Genomic DNA, 11,437 nt, shown 5'->3' with positions numbered 1-11,437 from the left:
ATGTATATATATATATATATATATATATATATATATATGTATATGTATATATATATTTTATTTATTTTTATTTATTTTGTTTTTTTTAATTAATTTTTTTTTTTTAACGTTTGGAAACCCTTGCTCTACAGGATTAATTTGTTTAAACTTTACTAACCCTGTTAAATAACTCCAACACTGAACTCTATTTGAATCAATATGATAAATATGACCAAATGAACTTTTCAATGGTTAACATTACAATTTTTTGCTGTGTACACACTTTTCATTGAATAATAAAAGACATACAAACAATAGAATGTAATGAAGAAAAAAAAAAGTGTGACTTTATTTTTATTTTATTTTATTTTTTTAAGTGAATAAACAGTATATCCACAATGAGGAAATAAAAAAAAAAAAACTTCAGTATTTAGTAATTGCTACATACAATTTTAGAAGTAAAAACACAACACCACAAAATGAGAAACACCACCTGAAATCACAGTCACAGTTTGATTGTATTTAAGTCCCTGCAGACTTAAATACTTATTGTGTTTTGTTCCGCCACAAACTTTCATATACCAGTGTGGGTGGCACTGGTAGCAAGGTGGGTAAAGTGTAAGGGACACATGTAAAGGGACTAGGACGGCAAAAGCTTGAGTCATACCAGGAACCCTCCAAATTATGGATGACCGCTCCAACACCTGAGCCACACTGCGCAGCAGCGTCCAAGTCTGCTGCACAGTTGTGTCTTTTGACCTGATACCTATATATGAACCTTTTATTGCATACGTTGCAACTGAACGGTTTCTCGCCAGTGTGAATTCTCATGTGTACCATCATAGCACCTTTACTCAAGTATCTCTTAGGGCAAAATGGGCAAGTAAATTGAGTCTCCTCTGTGTGTGATTTCATGTGATTGGTCATGCCATGCTTACTGGTAAAGCACTTACTACAGACAGAGCAAGTATAGGGTTTCTCCCCAGTGTGTACAAGGATGTGTTTTTTCAGGCCCTCCTTTGTAGAGAATCTTTTGGGACAAACTGAGCAGGCAAAAGGTTTCTCCCCAGTATGTATTCTCATGTGTGTTGTAAAATGACCCTTCTGTCGAAATGATTTCCCACATTCAGAACAATTATAGCGTTTTTTGTCAGCATGATGTCTCATATCATCTTTTGAGTTCTTATTATTCTCCGACGGCTTACGAACGTTGTCACTGTGATCGCTTTCAGAAGAGTCTGACATGCAGTCTATATCTGACAGCGGAGCAAAGATGTTGTCTGGTTCTGAGTTTATATCTTCCCAATGCTCTCCATCAGCTGTAATGTGTTGAGTTAGAAGCTCCGCCCCTCTGTTGTCGTCACTTTGACTGAGATGAAGCTGTAAGGACTGAGCTTCATCTTCATCATGAGCCTCCTCCAACCTTTGAAGCTGCTCCCACAGTTCTTCCTCTTCCTCTTTAATGTGTGGGGGTTCCAACTCCTTTTGCCCCACACTGGAGCTCCACTCCTGCTGCTTGGAGAGAATCTCTTCTTGACTCTCTGCTGACACCTGCTGGACGTCTGCAGAACATAAAACACAAATGAGCTGTTATTGTATTTGAGTTTGCAGTATTTTAACTAGTCACATGTGAGGTAGGCCAAATAAAGTTAATGTTTCAAAACTAGACAATGTAAATAATGTATCCTTCATATTATGTACATTAATGGAAGCGTATTTTTTGGACTTTTAGATATATATATATATTTTTAAACAATAATAACCCATACCATTGAGGATTGAGGCGAGTTAGATGTTTCATTGAGCGACCCCAGAGAGAGAGAACTTTTTCAAAGTGACGTGTCATCAGCTAACTGATAGCTGTTGTGATTGCCATTATCTTATCTTAGCTCAGCACCCAGATGTATGGTGTACTGCAAATGTCTAAAACATAATCTAACCTAAGAATGTTAGACTACACTTTAAAGTTAAACCGACTTTAAACGTACATATAATACATTCATTTTCACACCTCCACTCCCAATGCACCACACACACACACACACACACACACACACACACACACACACAGACACACACACACACACACACACACACACACACACACACACACACACACACACACACACACACACACACACACACACACACACACACACATAAAGTTGTGTGTGTGTGTGTGTGTGAGTGTGTGCACATTTTAAGAGAAAAGGCGAGCAACACTCAAAGAGCGTTTTTCTTTTCTCCCTCAGCTTATACACATGTAACTTATTTTATCACTTTGTCATGCCATACATATCGACTCTTATTATAGTTATTAATCTAGTCTTCCTGTGGCTGACAATAGATCAAAAGAAACTGACACCTCCATGTCGCATCCCATTACACACAGTGGAGTTTCACAAGCCTTTTTCTTGATAAGATCAAAGAAAGCTTTTGTCTTCTCGCAGGGCGACCTGAACTCATGGGAACACAAGTTGTGTGATGACGAAGTATGGGAGGACGACTTATTTATTTCTTATTTCTTGTGTATTTCTATAACAACAAACTTGACAACGAAGAAAAAAAAGGACGAAAGAAAGTGCAGGAACTTTGGTGGAGCATCTGTGTGCTGTGTTTTTACTCTTTAAACTATATGCAGTTTATTGTTTTTCATTCGTTTTTACAAACTTTATTTCGATACGAGAAGTGGGTGGACTCTTTTAGTCGTATTTACAGAGGAGTGTGAAGCCGGACTCGAAGCTGCGGCCTCAGCTGATTACTACTCTGACTTTGTTTAATAAATGTGGAAATAAAGGAGGTAGCACACGAGTGGAACGAAGGTAAATAACATCAAATATTACCTATTTACTTTATTACATGTATTTGTGTAATTATTAGCATCAACTCGAGGAAACAGAATGCTAATTGCTAACAAGCTAGCGCTAAAACCCATGTGTTCATGTTGTCGGCGTGAAATAAACACTGACATTTATCATTTATATAGTTATATACAGCTGAATGGACCAAAAATGAATCGTCTCACCCTCATGAATTCATCATAAACTGAGAGGACGACTTTCTGACTGTTGGACATTGCGGACAAAAGCCTGATTTTTTATGAACAATTTGGTCCACTTTATTTTTTAACTTATATCGTTTTGTATACAAACCCCAAAACAAGTGAAGTTGGCATGTTGGTAAATAAAAACAGAATACAAATATTTGCAAATCCTTTTCAACCTATATGCAATTGAATAGACTGCAAAGACAAGATACTTAACGTTCGAACTGGAAAACTTTGTTACTTTTTGCAAATATTAGCTCATTTGGAATTTGATGCCTGCAACATGTTTCAAAAAAGCTGGCAAAACAACTGATAAAGTTGAGGAATGCTCATCAAACACTTATTTGGAACATCCCACAGGTGAACAGGCTAATTGGGAACAGATAGGTGCCATGATTGGGTATAAAAGCATTTTCCAGAAAGCGGAAAAGAACCATCCGGATTGTTCTAGGCGAAAAGTTCAAAAGCCAGCATCTGTGATGGTATGGGGGTGTACTAGTGCCCAAGGCATGGGGAACTTGCACATCTGTGGAGGCACCATTAATGCTGAAAGGTACATACAGGTTTTGAATATGCAAACTGGGCTCTGTACCGAGGATGTCGTTGTGGCTTGTGCAGCCCTTTGAGACACTTGTGATTTAGGGCTATATAAATAAACATTGATTGATTATTGATTGATGTTGCCATCCAAGCAACATTATCATCCCCACCTTCTACCATCCTAGTCACGTCCGTTGTGTCCTTGGGCAAGACACTTGACCCCTTGCTCCTGATGGCTGCTGGTTAGCGCCTTGCATGGCAGCTCCCGCCATCAGTGTGTGAATGTGTGTGTGAATGGGTGAATGTGGAAATACTGTCAAAGCGCTTTGAGTACCTTGAAGGTAGAAAAACGCTATACAAGTATAACCCATTTATCATGGACGCCCCTGCTTATTTCAGCAAGACAATGCCATGCCACGTGTTACAACAGCGTGGCTTCATAGTAAAAGAGTGCAGGTACTAAACTGGCCTGCCTGTAGTTTAGACCTGTTTCCCATTGAAAATGTGTGGCGCATTATGAAGCCTAAAATACCACAACGGAGACTGTTGAACAACTTAAGCTGTACATCAAGCAAGAAAGGGAAATAATTCCACCTACAAAGCTTCAAAATCTGGTCTCCTCAGTTCCCAAACGTTTACTGAGTGTAGTTAAAAGGAAAGGCCATGTAATAAAGTGGTAAAAATGCCCCTGTGCCAACTTTTTTTGCAATGTGTTGCTGCCATTAAATTCTAAGTCAACGATTATTTGCACAAAAAAAAACAAGTTTCTCAGTTCGAACATTCAACATCTTGTGTTTGCAGTCTATTCAAAGGAATATAAGTTGAAAAGGATTTGCAAATCATTGTATTCTGTTTTTATTTACAAATTATACAATGTGCCAACTTCACTGGTTTTGGGGTTTGTATAATTGATTTGTATTTCAATTACTTACTTTTTAGTGAAAGAACTGTGACCTAATATTGTCTGTTTATTTAAATAGTAAACCACTTCTCCATATGTCATCGGCCTGATTTGTATAAACTACCGGTACCCTGAACTGTGAAATGTGGTGGAAAAACAAACCACACACTTACATTATACAAGAACCGTGGAAAAGGGCCTCAAAACGATAACCATGAAAACATTCCACCTCTCATTCAAGACTTAGATTTATCAGATCTAGTCTAGTAGCTGGTGCCAAAACCCAACTATTCATACTCCGACACAAGGTGGGAGTGGATGGTTCCACTCTATTGGAGTGAAAAAACAACAACTGTTGAGATGCAAAAGCACAACATTTCTGTCAATGCGCATAATAGTCATTAGAATGGAATTTCTCTTGTCAGCATTGAGGTATTGTATGATCGGAACGACCACTACCAGCCCAAAATCCATTGTTAGACTGGAATCACCCACGTTAGCATTCCATTCAGTTGTAAAAAAAAAAAATGTCACAAAAGGAGCAGGTGAGACCGCAACGTTTCTAACTTCTGTTATTTGTTGGAGGCTAAATTGTAGGACAAGTGTTCACAAAGTACAAAGAGGTAGAGTTATGATACACATCTTGACCCTTTTAAAAATACATCGACAATGTGAGTCATCTTCTAGGTCAGGGGTCGGCAACCCAAAATGTTGAAAGAGCCCCATTGGACCAAGTTGTTGTTATGAAGTATAACCATGACGTCTCAAAAATCAACAAAATATTTTATTTTCAAAATAAGACTTATAAGTCAGCGATGAGGTGGCGACTTGTCCGCCTTCCGCCCATGTGCAGCTGAGATAGGCTCCAGCACGCCCCCCGCAGAGACAAGCGTTAGAAAATGGGTGGATGGATGGACTTATAAGTACTATAACAGATTAGCAGAATGAAGACCATATATGTGCCATGTGTTTTGGAGTTATTATTATGTTTAATCATAGTTCGTTATTGAAGTTGTTGAAAATGATAAACCACACATATAAATTTTTTAAATCAGCAAAATAGCCTTTTTTTCCCCAAAATAAGAGTAGTATAGCCAACTGGAGACTGTTTATGCTTATTTCATGATAACAAAATGCAACATTTTGATTCAGTTAATTCAGTTCAATTCAACGTCTTAAAGGTTAATTTAAAATGTCATGGTAGGAGGCCACGGGGAAGACGCAGGACACTTTGGGAACGCCTCGGGATCCCCCGGGAGGAACTGGACAAAGTGGCTGGGGAGAGGAAAGTCTGGGCTGTCCTGCTTAGGCTGCTGCCCCCGCGACCCGACCTCGGATAAGCGGAAGAAGATGGATGATGGATGATAAGGTTGGCAACACTAAATTGGCCCTAGTGTGTGAATGTGAGTGTGAATGTTGTCTGTCTATCTGTGTTGGCCCTGTGATGAGGTGGCGACTTGTCCAGGGTGTACGCCGCCTTCCGCCCGAATGCAGCTGAAATAGGCTCCAGCATCCCCCGCGACCTCAAAAGGGACAAGCGGTAGAAAATGGATGGATGGATGGACATATAAGTACTATAACAGATTAGCAGAATGAAGACCATATATTTGCCATGTGTTTTGGAGTTATTATTATGTTTAATCATAGTTCGTTATTGAAGTTGTTGAAAATTATAAACCACACTTTTTTTTTTTTTTAAATCAGCAAAATAGCATTTTTCCCAAATAGGAGTAGTATAGCCAACTGGAGGCCGTATATGCTTATTTCATGATAACAAAATGCAACATCTTAATTCAGTTAATTCAGTTCAATTCAACATCTTTAAGGTTAATTTAAAATGTCATGGTAAGGTTGGCAACACTAAATTGGCCCTAGTGTGTGAATGTGAGTGTGAATGTTGTCTATGTTGGCCCTGTGATGAGGTGGCGACTTGTCCAGGGTGTACCCCGCCTTCCGCCCATGTGCAGCTGAGATAGGCTCCAGCACGCCCCCCGCAGGGACAAGCGTTAGAAAATGGATGGACGGATGGACTTATAAGTACTATAACAGATTAGCAGAATGAAGACCATATATGTGCCATGTGTTTTGGAGTTATTATTATGTTTAATTATATGTTCGTTATTGAAGTTGTTGAAAATGATAAACCACACATATATATTTTTTTAAATCAGCAAAATAGCATTTTTTCCAAATAAAAGTAATATAGCCAACTGGAGGCTGTATATGCTTTTTTCATGATAACAAAATGCAACATCTTAATTCAGTTAAATTCAACATCTTTAAGGTTAATTTAAAATGTCATGGTAGGGTTGGCAACACTAAATTGGCCCTAGTGTGTGAATGTGAGTGTGAATGTTGTCTGTCTATCTGTGTTGGCCCTGTGATGAGGTGGCGACTTGTCCAGGGTGTACACCGCCTTCCGCCCGAATGCAGCTGAGATAGGCTCCAGCACCCCCCGCGACCCCAAAAGGGACAAGCGGTAGAAAAAGATGTAAACAAACCTGCTCTGGGTAGCACAACTTGAGGTTTGAAAACAGCATCCAGTAGTTCTTGTTGTCTGTATTTTTCCTCTTTCGTCCTGGAAAGTTCCTCCTCGTACTCTGCTATGGTTCTTTCAAACAGTCCAAATATTTCTTCCACGACAGAATGTAGTCGCTGCTCCATCAACATTTTCAGCTTTTTGACCTGACACATTTTTTTTTTTTACAAACAAAACCTGCGTGTTGCTAACGTCCGGCTTTTCTTCTTCTTCGGTTTCTCGTTGCAGGTAACAAACGCGCCGACTTAAAGCTGATTTTAAACATTGAATTAAGATGCCTTCTTCTTCGTGTTTGTTGCGTTTCGCCTTGATTGCAGAATGGTTCTTCTGTTCTAAATGTTTTGGTGCAGAGTTTCCAGATTTATGTCTGTGGTGGGTGTGTTTTCTGGGGGTTGTGAGCTCCTTCCTTTGTTTGCATATCTTCAGGCCATCCCCCTCTGACTGGGGTCATGCTTCGGAAGAATTCGTCATATGTTGACTTTTCAGAGATATACAATGCACACTGAGATCATGGCAATTACCACCCAATCAGGATACCCCGATTTTGACGGTGGAATTAAATGATTGGTGTTAATTTACCATGAATTGATTAACGTGGCATTGAAAATTGAAAAACTTATTCAGGTGTTTTTTGATTGATTGAAACTTTTATTAGTAGATTGCACAGTACAGTACATATTCCGTACAATTGATCACTAAATGGTAACACCCGAATAAGTTTTTCAACTTGTTTAAGTCGGGGTCCACGTTAATCAATTCATGGTAGAGTGTTACCATTTAGTGGCCAATTGTACGGAATATGTACTGTACTGTGCAATCTACTAATAAAAGTTTCAATCAATCAAACAATCAATCAATAGCTATTTAATTATGGTTAAAGCAGTCCTGATTGAGACCTGGGCTGTAGCACAAGCATGGGGAACAATGTACAATCCTGTAGGTTTTTGTCTGTCAAATATATCACGACACAGTTTTTATTAGCATGTTGTTTTAATAGTAAAAACATGTCATGATTAATACCTAAAATATATTATTCTTAATACATGACATTATCAACATTTACAGCACTTTTCATTCACAGGAAATAACATAGGATATACTTTCTATATCAAAAAGTGATGACGTCATATACATTTCATCCGAAATCCCGCCCCCCTGACTTCCGGTGTATATGTCCCGTCTTCCGGCGTCTGACTATGATTTGATAAGATATGATTTATATATATTTAATATATTTAATTTGACAGGTCTTCAAAAGATGTGAAAACCTGCTCAGTGCCCTTGTGGTTAGAGTGTCCGCCCTGAGATTGGTAGGTTGTGAGTTCAAACCCCGGCCGAGTCATACCAAAGACTATAAAAATGGGACCCATTACCTCCCTGCTTGGCACTCAGCATCAAGGGTTGGAATTGGGGGTTAAATCACCAAAATGATTCCCGGGCGCGGCCACCGCTGCTGCTCACTGCTCCCCTCACCTCCCAGAGGTTGAACAAGGGGATGGGTCAAATGCAGAGGACACATTTCACCACACCTAGTGTGTGTGTGACAATCATTGGTACTTTAACTTTAACTTTTAACGTTTAAAACACTTATCTATATATTTAATATATTTAATTTGAATTTATTGCAGCTATAGTCAGTTGGCCCCATTAAAGCAATCGATCTTAAGAACAAATTTTGTTCTTGGGCCCATTTACGATGTTTTTAAGGAGATTTTGGTATTCACCGATGTTTTCTTAGCTGGGATTTGTACGTAGGTAAGAACAAAATCTACGAGTGCTCCAGAACACTCTTAGGGTGGCCTATTTATTCTTAAGTGTGACAAGTTCCCTTACTTCTGTTGGATCATGTGCTGGAGAGGGAGCGCATATTTGATGGCCATGTAGAACTATTTGCCCCTAGTGACAAATAATGGTAAAAATGCCCCTGTGCCAACTTTTTTTGCAATGTGTTGATGCCATTAAATTCTAAATTAACGATTATTTCCAAAAAAAAAAAAAAAGTTTCTCAGTTCGAACATTAAACATCTTGTGTTTGCAGTCTATTCAATTGAATATAAGTTGAAAAGGATCTGCAAATCATTGTATTCTTTTTTTATTTAAGAATTATACAATGTGCCAACTTCACTGGTTTTGGAGTTTGTATAAATGATTTGTATTTCAATTACTTACTTTTTGGTGAAAGAACTGTGACCTAGTATTGTCTGTTTATTTACACGGTAAACCACTTCTCCATACGTCATCGGCCTGATTTGTGTAAACTACCCTGAACTGTGAAATGTGGTGGAAACACAAACCACACACTTACAGTATAAAAGAACCGTGGAAAAGGTCCTCAAAACGATAACTATGAAAACATTCCACCTCTCATTCAAGACTTAGATTTATCAGATCTAGTCTAGTAGCTGGTGCCAAAACCCAACTATTCATACTCCGACACAAGGTGGGCGTGGATGGTTCCACTCTATTGGAGTGAAAAATAACAACTGTTGAGATGCAAAAGCACAACATTTCTGTCAATGCGCATAATAGTCATTAGAATGGAGTTTCTCTTGTCAGCATTGAGGTATTGTATGATCGGAACGACCACTACCAGCCCAAAATCCATTGTTAGACTGGAATCACCCACGTTAGCATTCCATTCAGTTGTAAAAAAAAAATGGCACAAAAGGAGCAGCTGAGACCGCAACGTTTCTAACTTCTGTTATTTGTTGGAGGCTAAATTGTAGGACAAGTGTTCACAAAGTACAAAGAGGTAGAGTTATGATACACATCTTGACCCTTTTAAAAATACATCGACAATGTGAGTCATCTTCTAGGTCAGGGGTCGGCAACCCAAAATGTTGAAAGAGCCACATTGGACCAAGTTGTTGTTATGAAGTATAACCATGACGTCTCAAAAATCAACAAAATATTTTATTTTCAAAATAAGACTTATAAGTCAGCGATGAGGTGGTGACTTGTCCAGGGTGTACCCCGCCTTCCGCCCATGTGCAGCTGAGATAGGCTCCAGCACGCCCCCGCAGAGACAAGCGTTAGAAAATGGATGGACGGATGGACTTATAAGTACTATAACAGATTAGCAGAATGAAGACCATATATGTGCCATGTGTTTTGGAGTTATTATTATGTTTAATCATAGTTCGTTATTGAAGTTGTTGAAAATGATAAACCACACATAGGGTATATATTTTTTTAAATCAGCAAAATAGCATTTCCCCCCCAAATAAGAGTAGTATAGCCAACTGGAGACTGTTTATGCTTATTTCATGATAACAAAATGCAACATTTTGATTCAGTTAATTCAGTTCAATTCAACGTCTTAAAGGTTAATTTAAAATGTCATGGTAAGGTTGGCAACACTAAATTGGCCCTAGTGTGTGAATGTGAGTGTGAATGTTGTCTGTCTATCTGCGTTGGCCCTGTGATGAGGTGGCGACTTGTCCAGGGTGTACCCCGCCTTCCGCCCGAATGCAGCTGAGATAGGCTCCAGCACCCACCAGCGACCCCATAAGGGACAAGCGGTAGAAAAAGATGTAAACAAACCTGCTCTGTGTAGCACAACTTGAGGTTTGAAAACAGCATCCAGTAGTTCTTGTTGTCTGTAATTTTCCTCTTTCGTCCTGGAAAGTTCCTCCTCGTACTCTGCTATGGTTCTTTCAAACAGTCCAAATATTTCTTCCACGACAGAATGTAGTCGCTGCTCAATCAACATTTTCAGCTTTTTGACCTGACACATTTTTTCTTTTTTTTTTTACAAACAAAACCTGCGTGTTGCTAACGTCCGGCTTTTCTTCTTCTTCGGTTTCTCGTTGCAGGTAACAAACGCGCGGACTTAAAGCTGATTTTAAACATTGAATTAAGATGACTTCTTCTTCGTGTTTGTTGCGTTTCGCCTTGATTGTAGAATGGTTCTTCTGTTCTAAATGTTTTGTTGCAGAGTTTCCAGATGTATGTCTGTGGTGCAGTGCCGGCCCAAGCCTCCATGGGGCCCTAAGCAAAATTTGATTTTGGGGCCCTCTATTTCTGCCAATAATATTGATTGTTGATTATTCACACACCTACTATAAACTCATTGCCGCTCTGGCAGTGTTGTTTACATTATCCTATTGTCAGCCTGCCATGTCTTTACAAATGACATGTCATTTATAAAGATATGGGGGTGGCCCAGTTAAGAACATAAATAATACCAATGAATGAACGAATGAAGTCCAGAGTGCCACATATGGTTCCTAATCTTAAAATGTAGAAAACATTCAGCTACAAGAGTGGCCTGGGGTTGAACAGTCCAAGTGATAAAGCTTTGTATTTACAGTAAAAGTGTCATCTTGTCTCATCAGTCTTGTACATATTAGTCTTTAATTACTAGTTTATATTTTTAGTTAATTGTTCATATTTAATGTTTACTTTGTACAAAGAGAGCGCAGTCTACTGA

General features: G+C 38.9%; 1 protein-coding gene across 2 annotated transcripts; it reads right to left on the bottom strand.

The window, feature by feature from the left end:
• Positions 1-337: 337 nt before the first annotated feature.
• Positions 338-10,945, bottom strand: LOC133618120 (uncharacterized). Of its 2 annotated transcripts, none has more exons than XM_061978590.1 (2): positions 10,549-10,945; positions 338-1,541 (listed from the first exon to the last, which is right to left on the bottom strand). In XM_061978590.1, exons 1-2 carry the CDS (start codon positions 10,739-10,741, stop codon positions 526-528), a joined length of 1,209 nt encoding a protein of 402 aa, XP_061834574.1. In that variant the 5' UTR covers positions 10,742-10,945; the 3' UTR covers positions 338-525. The 2 variants fall into 2 exon arrangements, with proteins under 2 accessions (XP_061834574.1, XP_061834573.1); XM_061978589.1 differs by lacking the exon at positions 10,549-10,945 and adding an exon at positions 6,968-7,426.
• Between the last annotated feature and the right edge of the window lie 492 nt (positions 10,946-11,437).

The sequence above is a fragment of the Nerophis lumbriciformis genome, linkage group LG18 (genome assembly GCF_033978685.3).
Source record: "Nerophis lumbriciformis linkage group LG18, RoL_Nlum_v2.1, whole genome shotgun sequence".
In the NCBI taxonomy this organism is placed as follows: domain Eukaryota; kingdom Metazoa; phylum Chordata; class Actinopteri; order Syngnathiformes; family Syngnathidae; genus Nerophis; species Nerophis lumbriciformis.
This window is presented reverse-complemented; position numbering and strand designations above follow the sequence as displayed.

Coding starts and splice junctions, on each gene's coding strand:
- LOC133618120 (XM_061978590.1), bottom strand. CDS start 10,741: ATGTGTCAGGTCAAAAAGCTGAAAATGTTGATTGAGCAGCGACTACAT. Junction 1,542..10,548: donor AGTTGTGCTACACAGAGCAG/GTTTGTTTACAT, acceptor TATGTTCTGCAG/ACGTCCAGCAGGTGTCAGCA.